The sequence below is a fragment of the Garra rufa genome, chromosome 20 (assembly GCF_049309525.1).
Source record: "Garra rufa chromosome 20, GarRuf1.0, whole genome shotgun sequence".
Taxonomy (NCBI): domain Eukaryota; kingdom Metazoa; phylum Chordata; class Actinopteri; order Cypriniformes; family Cyprinidae; genus Garra; species Garra rufa.
This window is the reverse complement of record NC_133380.1, coordinates 14839122-14857439: the sequence shown is the minus strand read 5'-3', so window position 1 is coordinate 14857439 and position 18318 is coordinate 14839122. Positions and strand designations below refer to the sequence as shown.

General features: G+C 37.4%; 1 protein-coding gene across 1 annotated transcript in view; it reads left to right on the top strand.

Moving 5' to 3' along the window:
- The first annotated feature begins 210 nt into the window (after positions 1–210).
- Positions 211–18318, top strand: part of ephb2b (eph receptor B2b) — a 101650-nt gene continuing 83542 nt past the window's right edge. The window contains exon 1 of the mRNA XM_073826087.1: positions 211–870. Coding sequence (XP_073682188.1) covers positions 216–870 — 655 coding nt within the window. The 5' untranslated portion in view covers positions 211–215. The remainder of the gene's footprint in view (positions 871–18318) is intronic.

Here is an 18318-nt window from a genome sequence, read left to right as displayed (position 1 = left end):
CACCTCATTCCTCCTGTGCTCAGTTATCTGGCTTGTGCATATGGGGGAAAGCTGCTGAAAATGGCTCGATGCTCATAAAGGCCTCCAGATATCTGTTCCAGAGATACAAACGTGTCTATAACATGATATTTTCTGCTGTCAGGTCATTTTAAAGACCTTTGCTTTTTCATTTTCTCTCTTTCTAGTGGGAAGAAGTAAGTGGCTACGATGAGAACATGAACACCATTCGTACCTATCAGGTGTGTAACGTCTTCCGCCCCAACCAAAATAACTGGGTGCGCACCAAGTACATCCAAAGAAAAGGGGCTCAGCGCATCCACGTGGAGATGAAGTTCTCAGTGCGAGACTGCAGCAGCATCCCCGGAGTCCCTGGTTCGTGCAAGGAAACATTCAACCTCTTTTACTACGAATCAGAGAGCGACAAGGCCACTAAAGACTTTCCTCCATGGATGGAAAACCCTTGGATCAAGGTGGATACCATTGCGGCAGATGAGAGCTTCTCGCAAGTTGACCTGGGTGGGCGCGTGATGAAGATCAACACCGAGGTTCGCAGTTTCGGCCCCATCTCCCATAAAGGTTTCTATCTAGCCTTCCAGGACTACGGAGGGTGCATGTCGCTAATCGCCGTGCGGGTGTTCTACCGGAAGTGCCCTCGCACTATTCGGAACGGAGCCTTATTTCAGGAGACTCATTCGGGAGCAGAGAGTACCTCGCTGGTGTTGGCGAGGGGAGAGTGCATCCCTAATGCAGAGGAGGTCGACGTTCCCATTAAACTGTACTGTAATGGAGATGGAGAGTGGATGGTCCCTATTGGCCGCTGTATGTGTAAAGCGGGTCACGAGGCAGTGGAGAATGGAACAGTTTGCAGAGGTAAGCACGCTCCTCTGCTAATGTGTATTGGGCTTGTCATGTTGCACAAAACTCTTTTCATTTTTAGGTCACAGCTGCTCCTGACCCTGAGTACTGAGAAGCGGAAAAGTCTTTGTTCGCTTGTCTGTGTCTTTTGGTTATCTGTCTTATTTTCATTGCACTGTACTCATACTCTCATATGCTGCAATAATCTTTTTTTTTTTTTTTTTTTTTTTTAGTTTTTTTTTAGTTTTTTTAGTAATTAGTATTATACACACTAGTAAGTATTTAGTATTATACAAACTATGGCAAAATCTAGTGTTTTTTTTTTTTTTTTTTTTTTTTTCAAAAAAAGGAGACCAAATAAATATTGCGGACTGCTTTTCTACGCAAGCATTCATGTGTACGTTTGCCAGATTTACTAAACAGGGCAAATTAGTGTTAGTACCCAATTCCATAAAAGCGCAGATGGGAGGGGACAATTCTGTGTTTGATTTACTGACAGTGTGCAGAACATCTAAGTAAGGTAAATCAGTAAATCTGGCCCCAGGAGTTCAAATCCCCAAATCAGAGCTTCTCTGTTAAAAGGATACATTTTCTGCCCGGTGTTTCGTTTAATTTGTGCAATCTGGCAACCATGCACTCGCTCTTCATTACGGATGTGCCAATGATTATCTGAATACACCAACAAACAAGTACGAAATTGTCAAAATTCGTCACACACAGAACATCAGAATTGTCAAAACACCTCTTAAAATGCTTGCTATGAATGCGAAAACGAAGAAAATTTAACCTGATCCAACTTAAGACTAATTTAAAAGACTAAAGCTGAGACTAAATTAAAAATGGCTGACAAAATTAACACTACTAAGCGTCTGGATAAATTTTTTTATAGCATAATGTGTGACATTAAGGCTCGTTACATTTTTCATTTTTTAGTTTTGTTTTATGCATAAATGTAACACATTGGCTAATTATGTTATTGCAAATTAATCACATAATTAGTATAATAATTATAAATAATTATTAGTGCTGTCAAATAATTAATCGCAATTAATCGCATCTATAATATTTTTTTGTGTACATATTAAATATCTGTGTACTGTGTATATTTATGTATAATAAACATATATATTATATATAATATATAATACATGTGTATATATATATATATATATATATATATATATATATATATATACACACACACACACATGCACATTATGTTTATATATTAAAAATATTTATATATAATATAAATTATATGAATATAAATATATAAATTACTGTATGTGTGTGTATTTATATATACATAATACATGTACACAGTACACACACATATATTATGTAAACAAAAGCTTTTACTTTGGAAGCGTTTGACCGCACTATTAATTATTAGAATAATTAAATAATGATTAGAATATTTAAAATATGATTTGTTAAGATACATTGTGAGAAAGCAACTCTTCATCTCGCATAATTTTGCTGCATAAATATATCATGTTTACGTCTTTTTAGGTGCTGTTTTGTTTATAAAACACAATGCATACATGCAAAACATACATGCAAGAAACAAATAGTGTTAGCATTACTTATAAATATTGCAAATATCCATGTGAAATACTGATACCATATAGAAATTGAGTACAGAGCACTTTACCATTTTACAGAAAGATGTTCTATCACCCAGTGAGGATTTTTAGATCTTTGTATTGTAAAAACGATAGCTTTATTTTGAAAAGGACCTTTAGTATGTATTTCCTACAAGTGCTGAAGCTCTAAAAATGGCCTGCTGTTGATGTTGTGGTCTCACTGTGATATCCCAGGCAACTCAAACACGTTGATGTGGGTAGTACGGCTATTTTTTTCCCCCCTTTCACAGTATCCCAGTGCAGCATCAATGTAAGCTGGCCCTTTCACAGCGTGTGAGCGTATTGATCGTTTCTTATCCAAACCCCAGTGCTCCTCTCCTTCAGCCTGCCTCACCTGTAATTCAACTCGCTCTACAGCAGGAGCTCTCGTTTCGCCCGATGGCGGGTCCTGTTCCCACGGCAACGACAGCCCGCAGACAGGCTCCACGCTGACACAGACGACACAATAAAACGCCCACCTGTGTTTCAGACTCCCCCTCCTCTTTTGCACCCACTCGCACAGACAGACACGCACACACACTCGCGCAGCCTCTTCGTACGCCTGGCTGTAATTACCACACCGGCTCCCCGTCTAGGCCGGGATGAGCTGTGATAATAGCCGCTCATTGCAGGCACTAACAGGGCGGCGCTCTGCCGATACGCATTCAATGCCAGTTAATGAGTACGGTCACAATCCTTCCCCAGGAGCACCTGCCGATAAATCGTTGAGCGGTCTACTCTAAATTAAAGAGCCGGCATAATTATACACATTTGGTTGTTTTTGACATACGTGTAATTTACAGCAAGCTATGGATTTTAATATCCCAAGAGGCTGCTTGGACTTGAGGTATCTCTGTAAACACCTGGGTTTAAAAACAATATCATTGTGAACGACTAATGGAGAGGCTCCCAGTCAAATCAAACAAGCTATAAAAAGTCTTTCACATCACACTGTCAGCGTTTTTGCTGAAAGACTGTTACTCCTAACGGAGAGAATAATGATCTAAATCACTGAGCATTTAGCTCAGGAATATTGAATATTAATGCTTTGAGGAATATTTCATAATATTTTATGACAGCAGGACCTGATTGCAAATCTGGGTGATAGAGTGCTAATGTAATATCATTTTTCCAATCTTATATCGCCATTTATGGTCCCATGAGCTAAATAATGGTAATGAAGCTAGTGCTGACCTTGGATCAGGGCTAGAGAAAACTATGACGGAGCATATTATGATTGCTACCTGATCTAATTATGAAAACGTACCTGTGGGAACTTTTTCACAAAACGTGAGTACGTACACTGTAAAAAGTTTTCAGCAGCTGCCTTAAAATTTTAAGTTAAATCAGCTTTAAACTACAAGTCATTTTAACTTATTACAATTAAAATGAGTTGATTTAACTTGTGAGTTGAAATGACTTAAGTTGATTTAACTTAAAAATTTAAGGCAGCTGCTAAACTTAAGTTTTTAAGTTGAAACTGGTGAAAACTTTTTACAGTCTACCAATAAGTACATATCACAGCAGTTTCCAACTATAATGAACACTAGAGGCAGCGAGTACTATTACAATTTACAATTTAGGTTACAGCTTTATATGTTTCGCTTTGCAAATGTAACAAGCTTGCTTGGTAGCTCAGCCGGCACGGAATTGGACTTTGGATGTGGAATCCTTGGGTACGAATCCCGTGAAAAACATGACTCACAATGAAAGAGCTCAAAGATGAGAGATCAAATGTGCTAAAATGGCATGCATGCGATTTGCGTTTTCACGCCACATTCGCTTCCGTTCATACTGTTGGATAGATTAACCATATGTACGTTCATCTGTTTTGGGGGAAAAAAAACACTCTTTTAGCGCTATTCAGACATTTCACATCAAATGTCACGAAACATAGCGGTACGTATTTCACGTCTTGCGAAAAAGTTCCATTTGCATTATAATGTCAGGTTGGATGATTATCACTGAATTGATGTGTTTTGAGGATGTGGAAATGGCTGGATATGCCTGAAATAGACCAGATTATTTTCTGAAAGCTTAACCGCTTTTTTAACAGATTTCAATAAATTTGATTCATTCTTTAACATACTTTTGGATATTCATTAGAGTTTATTTTGTGCGATTCGCGTTGCCGCTTCTCTTAAAGTGAGGCGCTACAGTGATCTGTCACTAAACAGTGACATTAAACAGTACCAAAACTGTATGTAATCTTTGAATATTGTGGACATTTGAAATCTTAGACTTTTTCATATCAGAAGTAACAAAGCACAAAGCTTATTACGATTTAGTGGATTGAATGCAGTGATGCACGCTAAAATGTTTCAAAGTTCATCAACTGAAAACAGGCTGGACTAATTGATTCTTGGGATTTAAGAATCAATACTGTTTCATAAAAATGAGAACCAATTAAAATCATGAAATCAATGTTTTATGTACCTGTCCATTTTACAATTCAAATGTACACTCATTAATTGCAATGTAGCCAATTTTTCCCTTCTGAATTTGGCCTCAACCCTATGCAAAATATTGAATCACTTTATGAGGACTTTTTAATAGTTATAAGACCCAAGGCTATATTTACTAGAAGAAAAAAAAACTTAGAAGAAAACAATATAAAATAATTTAAGATGAAACAAGGTTATTGATGGTGGTTTGTCTATATTATACATCAGTGGTTTTGATCGAGGTCTGCCTTCAATTCATCCAGCCATTTATCTCTCTGGCAGGGGAAAGCTGATACCGCTGCGTGAGACAATGTCAGGACTGTGGTCAGTGGTCGGGGGATGGGTTGATGCAAGAAAGAGGGGCTTTTTAACTGCTGAGAGTCGGGCGTAATGAATTGATTTGTGAAAGATGTTTTCACCGGGATGCCGCGGTATCCGCTTACCTTCTGGGTTGCAGGAGGTCACAAGATCCGCAGATGAAAGATCTGTCTCTCAGCTACTTTCACAACTCCGTTAACACTTTATGCAGACACCTCACTACGAACAGGCGCGTAATTACGCGTTTCAATTAAGTCAGCGCTTCCAACAAATAACGATTCTACGATGTGACGTCTGTCAAAATATTGACAACATACCAATTTATTTATGCTTGTGATGGCATTGGCTTCTTGTCAGAGAATTGAGATCATTTTACTAACAATATTAAATTTCCTCCCAGGGAGGCGCTGCAAGTAAACGAAGCAAGCCAGGTTCCTTTAGCAGAAATGCCCTTTATAAAGGCAGATTTGATTTCGTTTAGAGCTGCATGAGACCGGGACCCTCTGGAGACGCACAGGGCCTTGTTCGCAAAACGTGTTCCTTTGAAATGGTAGCAGATACTCGGACATGTTCATGGTTAGGGGCTCTAGCTCTTCAAACAATACACATATTTTTTTCCCAAATTGTAATCTGACCACACAATCTATAGAATACAGGTTTAGAAGTGTAAACTTACTAACCGTAGCAAATATTGAATGTACAATGCAAAATCATAACAGTTTTTTCTTTTAAATAATTTACAAAACAGCACAGCATGTACTGATATTAAGAGTTGTTTTCAGGGAATGTGTCTTTAATATAAATGTGTTTTTGTCTTCCTCCACTGACAACCTGGGAAACTGGGAAAACGAGACAAAAATACGCCGCATACCCATAAGCATGAACATCAAATGAACACAAACAAATGCAACGGCAGCGAGGGACTTCTTGGTGAAGGTATTTTAAGCTACATAGCATTGTCGATGAAAGACAAAGTGCTTGCTTTGGCAAAGCTGATTAAGTGCAGACCCTCCACCTGTTGAGAAGCTCTCATGAACTTGAGTTTGATGAAAGAGAGCGAGCAGGTTTTACATTGGTAAACATTACTCATACGTTCCTCAGGAATGTGGCTGTGCGATCCACAACAGTTTATTTACGGCTCTGCAACGATACAGCAGCTTCCTTTAGGGTGAATTATCTCTTTCCGCATGAGCGTTTCATTTATAGCATCTAAATTTTATGCATTATAAATGGGAAATCCCTCAACGCTGTTGAAACTAAAATCCTACAGAGGATGACACTTGAGAAGGACCAAACGTAAATAATGCTGTCGCAACCTAACTTTTGCTTCCAACCACAGCTTTGGGGTTGAATTAGTAGGAGACAGTGGAGTGATGGCACATTCATAGGCTGAAGATTAAGCTTGGGGTTTGATGTAATCTTACTGTAAATCTCAATGCCAAAAGGACAACCATGTCGTGATGATATAGAGGTTGAGGAAAGGAGGAAAGGACAGTGGGTCCTCTATGGATTGCTGGTCCTGGCTACATTCCACATAGACGAGGCTTTAGCAAAGAAATCATCACGATGCACAGACACTGCTGTGGCTGCCTTTATTTCCCAGGGCGCATCTGTTTTTAATGATAGCTCTAATTGGCTAACAGCAAACGTGGGGCACTGCTATGCTTATGGTCAGCTTGAAATCCCAGGGGCTCATGAAAGAAAACAAACAATTGTCCCATCACAGTCTTTCAGCCCTCTGTGTTTTAAATGAAGGGCATTGCAGAGACCCTTTCCCCAGACAACAAAATCAAAGGTTTTTACCCTTAGTTTTTGACATTCATTTTGTTGTTAACATTATTTTATTATTGCCAGCATATTTTTATGCTAGTGAAATGAGATCTCATATACCAACAAATGAACAATTTTTAATGTTGTTAAATTATTAAATATATTAGTAATCTAATACTTTATATATATATATATATATATATATATATATATATAGTGGTGGGGCCCTATGATTTCTGTGATCGCGGAATACAATGGAATTTAGTGTATATTGCAGAATGTCACGGACGAATAAATCAAAACGTTAAGCTGCAAAAATATTATTTGAATATGAATTCTGCATGTTTCTGTGTGAACGAATGGCACAGAAGTGCGGTTTCATTTACTACACACCTACTGAAGCGCATGTGCCGCTCACTGTGAACACATGAACAATCTCTAGAACTGCTCTGAGAGTCACTTCATCAGCATTGTACCGTTTCTTTTGAGAAAAACTATTGTTATATCATATACAAACAGAAACTTACAGGCCTTCACAGCAATCCATCAAAATAAATGTTTTACTTTGGTTTAACTTGAAGAAATTGTGACAGAAACATATTACTTCATATAATGTACTACTACTGCTGCTGCTAATAAATATTATTAAAACATTATTTTTTAAGGAATATTTACCATGATTCATTTTACCAGAAAATTGTAAAAACACAGTATTTCTAAAAAATAAGAAATAAAATAATAATAAATTACTTTTTTAATAAAATCAATTCATTAGAGATGCTTTTGATTTTTTTTTTAATTAATAAAACCATTAAAACAGAATACAGAAAATTAATGGAGAAAAGAGAATATGGTAAAAATACAACTGAATTAAAAAAAAAAGTATTTCATAGGGCCAAGAAAATGTATTTTTTTTGTTAAACTTAAATTGCTAAAAATAAATTGCTGTTACATTGTGTACGTTTCATGATATTGATTAATTAGACATGCTTTTCGATTATTTTTTTTTTTTTACTTTAACCATTAAAACAGAGTCTGGAAAAGTTCAAACGAAAAAAAATGGAATCCAGTAAAATTAAAACCGAAAAAAGGATTTAATAGGGTCTTACAGTGGTATATATAACTTATACCACTTTAAATTTTAAAATGTACAGTATTAGTGCATATAAAAAAAACACTAACCAGGATTACAAAAAATTTTGTAAAATGTAAAATATTTACATTTTTCCATGGAAGCTGTTATGGCTGAATATGGTGTAAATGTCTCAACTGTAAATGTTTTTTTTTAATGGTTTAGCAAACATTGATATCAACGTTATGCTGCAATCTTGTTTGTTTGATCCATTGGTTGTTTAATGAACTTGTCTAGCTTTTTAAAATTTATATTAGAAATCTAAACCAAGCTACAGATAATCTACTGAACCTTTGAACAATAGATGAAAGACAAAGCTCTAGTGCTCAATCTGTCCCAATAAAGTATTCAGTCATGAGCATTCACGCAGTCCCATGTCCATGGATTGTAGTGCTGTTCCGCTGAAGTGGCCTCTTACCACAGCTCCCCTTCAACACTTGTTCAAGCAATTTTCTGCATTATCTCATGCTGACGGACACGTACACACATTTCGGAATAGCACGGCCGCGATGTAATACAAACCTCTCGACTTTCTTTTTGCCCTTATACCTCACCTAGCGAGTGCGTACAATACGGCCTTTTTAGCAGCCGTTTTCAGACAGCTTCAATCCACATGTGACCCGTGGCACGCTTTTATGGCTGAGCTCCTAACTACTCTGCTCTTGCCAACCCTCCAGTCTGGGCTCTAATTGGGAAAGTAAAGAACATTAAGCAGTGAAATTAAACCCTCTCATAGTGAATTGTTCACTCTAGAGCCCGACACCGGGAGTGGGAGTGTGACAAAGAGCTCAAAGTGCTCTTGGTTGACAGCAGACGCACAGTAAAGCCAACAAGTCGAGTCCTCAGACTCGTCGCTCGTGGCCCCGTGGCCAGAAAATAAATATTCCTCTGCGCTAGCCAAGGATTAGGATCACAAGTACCATAGGAGCTGTCTACCCACCTACCGAGACCCAGGGGAGTAGTGATACACTTTTATTTCGTGTTGCCTAGCCGTAATGTAGATTTCAGCTTGTCCAGGTGTTTTTTTCCCCCTTGCATCTCTTCTGAAGCATAATAGATGTAACATTGCTGAAAACTAAAGATATCCCCCCACTCACTCACCCACACTTGCTCCATTGAGAAGCACTCGTCATTTTTCTCTCAGCACATTCATCACTCCCTTGAAAGTGATAACGCCAGACTGAAACGACTGGGAACGGCCCAGAGCTCATGATGTGTTAACTTGTTCCACATGCATCTCCACGCAGCCAGTCATTAGCTCACATCTCCACTGGGATTCTCCTTGTTGGAGTCCCATGATCCTCAGAGGCTGTAATGACTATTCTGTGGCATCGCTGATCATTTGAGGGATTTCTCACGCCTGTCTTTCTTTCGGGACACCTTGCAAGTTCTCCGAGTCGAAAGCCGAAGGGTTAAGAGGTGTCGCTGATGGAACGGTTTCTTCTAGCCGTGATGGAAAAGAGGTCAGAAGCCAGAACGTGGATGCTTTTTTCAATCATACATGGGACCTCTCGCAAATACGCCGAAGATCTCTTTCATCTGTTTTGATTCATGCTCTGACCACTGAAAGGCCTAGACAGGATGCAGTATCAGTTCGTCATGGGTCGAAAGAAAAGAAATAGGGCATGTGTCTGCGCTAACCGCTGGCAAATAACGAACAAGGGGTTACAGAAAGCGGGGCATGTTTTGTCACAAATACCATAAGATTCTGGGGAAGAAATCAGGATCAAATAGCAGTACAGCTGTTGCGCTGCTACGACAGCAACTGGTGATAGATGAATTAAATTGACATGCAAGCCAATACAAATTGCAATTCTTTAACCTTGAGTGACATTTGAGGTTAGTGCAGGGTTAGGAATTTGTTACACTTCAAGCCTTTTTCAGTAGGTTTTGATAGATGGCTCTCATGCCGATGTGAGGTTAGGGCTGCTATCCGTGTCACGCTGCGACCGTCTTTGCGGCGGGATTCCAGTTGTTCGCACTCTGTTGACCTCCAACTATGCGATGGAGGGTATAGGCTACAAAGTGTGTCGTTTGCTGATCCGTCATATGACCTCACAAAGATCACTTAGACGATCTTGTTACACTATGTTAAGGTTCTCTAAGGTTTTCCTCCAGTGTGATGCGCTCCACATGTGGCTCAAGAGAACTTTCGAAAGGTTGCATTCTTTCATTCCCAAAGCAAAAATAATAAATTAGCTGCACTGGTCGGGGTGGAATGTCTTAGATGTAGATACATATGCACTGCATATAAGATTGAAATCAGTAAGATTTTATGTTTTTTTAAAGAATTCTTTCATGCTCATCAAGGCTGCATTTACTGTACAGTAATATTGTGAAATATTATTACAGTTCAAGTGATGGTTTTCTATTTCTATATATTTTAAAATATAATTAATTCCTGTGATTCAAGGATATTTTTTTTATCAGCCATTTACTCTAGTATTCAGATATCATTGTAATATGCTGATTTATTTATTTTATTATCAATGTTAGAAACAGTTGAGCTGCTTAATTTTTTTTGGAACCTATGAAGCTTTTTTCAGGATTCTCTAAAGCAGTGTTTCTCAACTCCAGTCCTCGGGACCCACTGCTCTGCACATTTTGTATGTTTCTGAGTCTGACACACTCAGTTCAGTTCATGAATCTTTCTACTAATGAGCTGATGATCAAAATCAGGTGCCTTAAATGAGGAAGACATACAAAATGTGCAGAGCAGTGGGTCCCGAGGACTGGAGTTGAGAAACACTGCTCTAAAGAATAAAAAGTTTAAAAGAATATAATAATAATACAAATGTCTTTGCTATCCCTTTTAATCAATTTAACACATCCTTTGGGACTAAAAGTATATATTTCTTAAAAAAACTTTTTGTTTATTAAAGAAACCTGAAAAAAGTATCACAGGTTCCAACAAAATATTAAACAGCACAGCTGTTTTCAACATTGATAACAAATCAGCATATTAAAATGATTTCTGCAGGATCACGTGACACAAAAGACTGGAGTAATGATGCTAAAAATTCAGATTTGCATCACAGGAATAAATTACCGTTTAAAATATATTTACATAGAAAACAGATATTTTACAATAAAATAATGTTTAACAATATTACAGTTTTTTTCTAGATTTTTGATCAAATAAATGCAGCCTTGATGAGCAAAAAAAAAAAAAAACATTAAAAATCTTACAGATTCCAAACCATTGGATGGCAGTGTATATAATAGAGAAAAAGACATTTAGTTGCTTCTTTGTAAAGGGAATCTAACAAAGACTGTTGAGATATATCTGGGTCATATTTAAATCTCAAAATTCAAAGGTCAAAAATATGTTTTTGCATGAATACTATTTTTAGCATTGTTAAGACATCTTGAATTCTAAATTAAAGACAAGTTATAAGTATATTGTAATATTTAAAGGGTTAGTTCACCCAATAATAAAAGTTTTGTCATTACTTACTCACCCTCATGCTCTCATGAAAGCGCGTCGAAGACTGACACGGAAGAGAAGAAACTGTTTTCTTTGTGCACAAAAATTATTCTTGTAGCTTCATAAAATTAAGGTTAAACCACTGATGTCAGATTGACTATTTTAATGATGTCTTTACTACCTTTCTGGGCCTTGAAATTGGCAGTGATCTCATGACGAAAACGAACCTGTGGGAAATGTTTGGATATATCTTTGTGAGATTCATTATTGGTTAACTCTCACAATAGTCTTTGATACAGTTGTGCATAAAGCCGCATGTCTCTTTCACTCCTGGAGTGTCTCTTTCCTTCATGGGGATGGATTTGTGGAGTAGTAATGGATTCTAAAATAAGAAACCGTTGCTGACAAAAGGTCTCCCTACATGATGTCTCCGGTCGCCTCTCATGGTGATTAAAGATTAAACAAGAAAGTGGGTGAAGGGTAGAAGATAAGAGCATGTGTTCACCCCTTGACTGGATCGTCGGTAATGGACGCTTCACAGTTGGGGTGACGTACTGTGCTAATATCAGCTGTCAGCTCTTCAGACAATGCAGGTCCTTCCTCTTGTAGAGTGCTCTCCAAAGAGCTATTTTCCTGAACGTACAATATTTTGTTGCTTAAAGTGCAGTGTAAAAGCTTGGGGAGCAAGGGACCAAAAAGTAAAAGGCCCGAATTTGAAAAATAAACACAAGCCATGGAACAGTGTTAGTTGACTTTTCAGAGTTGAATAGAGCTCGACTGTTTTTTCTCAGTTGCTGCCAAACAGCATGAATGATACTAGAGAAACAAATGTTTGCCATTAGTAGGATTTATTGGTGGGGTTGTTTGTTTGGTGGGCCAACACATCTACAGAGCTTTGTTTGATAACACTGCATAATTCATCCAAGCAATCAAAATTTAGGCAAGCTAGGTTTTTGGATTTGTCTCTGCCAAATTGCTGGGTTTATTATGACTGTTGAGTTTGAAATTTAGCAGATTCATCTAAAATCCTTCTCAGAGAAGTTTAGTTTCATAAGTATGTAGGGATTACTGTCAGATTATTCCCTGATCAATAGCATGTACCACAGGTAGAGAGGACTTTTTTGTAGTTTTAGACTTGCACTAACAGTCGAAAGTTTTTGAACAGTAAGATTTGTAAAGTTTTTTAAAGAAGGCTTTCGGCTCACCAAGGCTGCATTTATATTGTCTAAAGTACAGTAAAATTTTGATATATTTTTAATATTTAAAATAACTGTTTTCAATTTAAATATATTGAAAAATGTCATTTATTCCTGTGATCAAAGAAAAATTTTCAGTATCATTACTCAGAAATCATTCTAATATGCTGATTTGCTGTTCAAGAAACATGTTTTATTATTATAATATTAACATTTTTTTAAAAGTACTTTTTCCAGGATTTATCTTCGATGAAAAGCTTTAGGGACATGATACACTATATGATTTAAAAGCTTGGAGGAAAGCTTTGGGGGAAGAAATTATAGAAATTAATACGTTTATTTAGCAAGGATGTTTTAAATTGGTCAAAAGTGATTATAAAAACATTTATAATGCTGAAAATATTTCTATTTCAGATAAATGCTGTTCTTCTGAACTTTCTAATCATCAAAGGAACCTGAAAAAATTCTACTTGGCTGTTTATAACGTTAATAATGAATGTTTTTTGAGCAGAATATTAGAATGATTTCTAAAGGATCATGGAGTAATGATGCTAAAAATTCAGCTTTGAAATCACAGGAATAAATTACATTTTTAAAATATATTCAAATAGAAAACAGTTTTTTTAAATAGCAATAATATTTCAACATTTTGCTGTTTTTGCTGTACTTTGGATAAAAAGGAGGCTTCGTGAGCAGAAAAGACTGTTAAAAAACTTTTGACTGGTAATGTAAATCATCACAGTTAAATGTTTGATGGGAAGAATGTCAAGATTCTCACTGTAATCAGAAATGTTTTATACCTTAAAGTGATCTAAACCATTTCTAAAGCGTTTTCACAGCAGTTATGAAAATCTAATTTAGTTAAGCAAAATAGCAAATAAGCTTGTCAGTCAGTAATCAGCATCTATTTCAGTTGCTTTGATTCTGATAACCCTTTTTGCACGTTTACTTTTTTTTAATAACCAAGCGCAGTGGTAGTTTTAGAAATGGAGCTTTAAATAAATAATTAAAACCAGCCTACTGATGGTCAAATTCCAGCCAAATTCTTCAGTTACGCAATGTAAAATGTTAGTTGCCACAAGCAATGCAATGCAAATTATGCAATCTAATAAGCTATTCTTAGACCCTGTGAACATCCAGAACCCCACGCTGTGAGATGGATATCTTCTCACCACCTCTTTTGTTTAGGAAAAGGAGTTCATCTAGAGGATACCGTCACATACTCACCTGCTGCTTGCTTGAAGATGTATAAATCTAAATATGAAGTGAGTCTCCTTTGGACTCCATTTTAGAAGGGCTAAAGTAAATATACAGCAACTAATACAAGCCATAGCCTGAGCGGATTCGTGCCAAGTTCAACATTCTGCGGACACTAAATTCATCCCGTCCTGTGCTACGATTTGTTTCTCACTTGTCTTTGGTTTTATTTGGCACACTCAGACAGTGTCCACTCGAAGAGCACTTGTTTAATCACACAAACTGTCGCCTTCGTAGACGTCAAGCTTTGCCTCCTGCTGTTTTGTTTCTGCTGTTTTCAAGCCCTTTTCAAGTGGTCTACTGTAGTTTAAAACATTGTTTTAGTCATATACTTTCGGGCAGATTGACTGAGACTCTAATAGGCTAATGTTTGAGCCAAAAAAGAATACATCTATGGACAAAATAAAATGCAGAGCTGTGTGGTCCATGCAGCGTGTCTCTGGAGTGCATTCTTCTGCAGCAGCGTACATAATGAATAGCCTTGTGTGCCTAGTAAACTAGCATTAAATAGGTAATCCCTCTTTCAGTTCCCTTCCAGAGTAATGCTAAACAAGTACACTGTGTATAAATAAATTGCAGTAAATCATTTATATTTTTCTCTCTTTCTTTGCTTTTGTATGTTTGGATTTTCAGTCTCTCAGCAGATTTTGGGCACATGCTGAATTGAATTTATTGGCTTGCTTGCAGACTCACTACGGTTGGCAATTCAAAGCATACGTGCTGGACATCATGGAGAAAACAGATGACTCAATGATTTCGCTGGCTTTTGTTCAGCATTAAAATCTTTAATATGTCAACCAGACCTTATTTGAATACACAGTATCTGTCTTTGCATGTGGGACAGAGGATGGTTAACTCCGTTCTCATGAAAAGGAACATTCCAAGACTAATACGATAATACCCGGTTTCTAATGATGGAATAGAATGTGGGGTGGTAAGTGAGGCCTGGACGATCTCCAATTATGAACAGTGGCCTTGTGGATTGTGAGGTGCTCGGAGAGCTACAGAATATGGGACAGGAATTCTATAAGGAGGCCACATGATGGTGATGCTGCCTTGAAAACGTCCAACAGGTACCAAGTCCACTTCGGAAGACAATATGTTGCATAGTGTGCTTTAAGTTCTGGATTGAGGTGAGAAGGTTGAACACATTATATGCGCTCACCAATATTGTTTTTTAATACTCCACCAAAACTTTATTTTTTTATTTTTATATATGCATAAATCCCCACCTTTTTCTTTTTTAGACATTCAGATGGTCACTACAGTATGATGCAACTATACTGTATGTCCATGCATGTGTGTGACTGAATATGCATGCATGTCTTTTTTAGTCCAGTGTTGTCGACTCAAGGCTACTGGCACTGTAGTGGTATGTGGGGAGGTTTGGGCAGGGCGAGGAGGCGCCTGTACGTGCTAGTTGTCAAGGCGGCTCGCTTTTCTCAAGCTAGTGCCAGCAGACTGTGTGGTGGCACCACAGTGGCTCACCAAACTGGCAGCCTGCTTGAGACATGCAGGCCGGCTTTAGAACGGGAGAACCGGCAGGAATGGATTAGAGCCTGTTATTAATGACTCTCTTTGTCCCTCTGGCTTTTTGCAAGCGAAGTATGAAAATAAGGCTGTCGTAAAGGCTTTTTGGCGAAACCAGAGGGAAAGCAGAAAAAGGGAAAAAACTCATAGCTTTGGTCGAGACTAACCAACAATGATAAATATGCCTGTAAGACCACATTGCTTTTTTCACAGGCCTGAGAAGTAGGCCTTGCTGCACGCTAACACTTTCTCAGACTGCCACTCACAGTATTTCTTTCTTCCTCTTAGTTTTTTTGTCTCTGTGTCCATCTGTGTCTTTCTTTCTTCAGTCGAAAAGAAATCAAGGTTTTTGAGGAAAAGATTTCAGGGGTCTTCTCCATATAGTGGATTCAATGGGGGTCAACGAGTTGAAGGTCCAAATTGTAGTTTCAATGCAGCTCCTAAAGGCTCTACACAATCCCAGTCAAGGAAGAAGGGTCTTATCTAGTAAAACGATTGGTCATTTTCTAAAAAAACATTGTATTTTGCTAATTTTTTATCACCTTTGCATAAATGAAATAGCCAGTATTAGCTTTTTTACACTTTAGCTTTTTTCTTGCTTTTCAAAGAAAAAATCAATTACAAAACAACAATTTGAAAATATTTATTTAACACTGAACATTTCTAACATTTTAATAGACATTATAGCCTACCAACAAAGCACACAGCATGTGTTTTTAATGTACAAATCAATGCAGCCTTGCTGAGCAAAGGGGAATGTTATAATAAATGTATTAATAGATCTGTTGTAATGATTATCATGCTTTTTGTTACTTTTTTATTTCATTTTACAGATCTGTCAGAATACATACAATTTGTGCATGTATTTGACAGCATAATGTTCTGTGGTTTATTCACTAATGGTTTAAGTCTATTTCGCGATTTCAGTCATCATACAATAACCAGCAACAACCACCCCTTTCTCTTCTCATCGAAGACATGCTAAACAGTCTCGTGCTGTCGGTGCTTGTAATGATTTTTGCGTCTTTCTCGGACAGTTCTAAATGCTTCCACACTGCCGTCATGTTTGCTGCATTAGTGCGCACTTCTATTTGATTGTGTCACGTTATTGTTTTTTTTTTCGGCTGAATAATTTCAGTTGCCGAACATTTGGTGCATCCCTACGTTTTAACCACAAATGCTCATCTTGCACTAGCTCAACTTTACACATTTGTTGAAAAGCCTGACATTGGTGGAAGTACCAACCCAGTGTTTACAAAGCAAATGTGCAAAAAAAGCAAAACGCACTTCACAAAAAAAAGGTAAAATAATGTTGGATGATTTTAAAGTTGGAGGTTTTTTGACCTAACCTTCCTTTTTGAACTGGAGTAAACAGAAGAAGAACTAACCACGCGTGACCTTTCCAATGTGATTATTTAATAGCGAAGTCATAAACGTGCATTGCAGAGCTAGTCAGGGTTGCCAGGTTTTCACAACAAAATCTGCCCAATTGCCTCTCAAAATTAACCCAAAAGTAGCCCAATTGCATTTTAAGGTGGGGATTCCATTAAAAATCACATTCTGGGGGGAAAAATACATTTTTTGGCAGGGTTCCCCGTGTAAAATTAGCATTCCAGGGGCTAAATATTATGTTACTGGGGTTGCTTCAACCCGCGGACATGAAAAACAACCCCCGGCAGCAGTATTAACGTAGCCCAATTCCGCGGGAAAAGCGTGGACTTGGCAACACTGGAGCTAGTGCAAGACAAGCATTTGTGGTTAAATAGTATATACATTGCATTTGTTTAAGAAAAATTAATAATCATTTAGCTAAATAAGACCTTTAATCCTCGGCTGGGATTATGTAGAGTCTTTGAAGCTGCATTGAAACTGCAAGTTGCAAGTTTGGCTCCCACTGAAGTCTACTATATTAAGAAAAATCCTGTAATGTCTTTCTCCAAAACTTTTGTTTTCGACTAAAGAAAGAAAGAGATGAACATCTTGAATGACATGGGGGTCTGTAAATTATCAGGAAATTTTAATTTAGGAGTGAACTAATCCTTTAAGCTCACCATTGCTGTATGTATTTGATAAAAACAGTAATATTGGGAAATATTATTACAATTTAAAATAACTCTATTTTAGTATATTTTTAAAAGTTCACAGAATAGCTTTTGATCAATTAAATGCAGCCTTGCTGAATAAATATGTAAATTTCTTTATTTTGTGTTTATACACATGCAGTCATTTGCTTATTTACATTTTCTCTTTATATGCTTACTGGAACAGCCCTGTAGCTGGGGTAAACTGTGCTTTGTATTTCTGTCCAGTCTAATAGGCCCTTTTGATGAATGGCTTTCCTGGGTCCAGAACAACACATTAGCATTATTGACCAGCTCCTGGTGATCAAAGAGGCGCACAGTGTGCCCTCCATTCAGGTCTTGTTTAAACTGGCTGGTGTGTTGTAGTCTCTTTTTACAACTTTGAATAAGCTTGCGGTGAGGAAGTGTATATAATACTTCTCTGATTTTTTTTTCTCTCTCAATTCACCGTGACTATCAATAGCAAAGAATTAGATGTGATTAGTAAATGACAGTGAGCGTAATAAATCATGGGCTTGAACGGCAAAGGACATGGTTGACTTTGACACTCTAAGTGGAATTTGGCCCGATCAAAACGACTGGAGATTTTCGCTCTCAGTGGAAAGAAGTCTTGAGACTTTTGGAAGTCGTATGCTACTAAAATAAGTGCCAACTGACTCCGAAACTCGTAATGCCCTGATGAT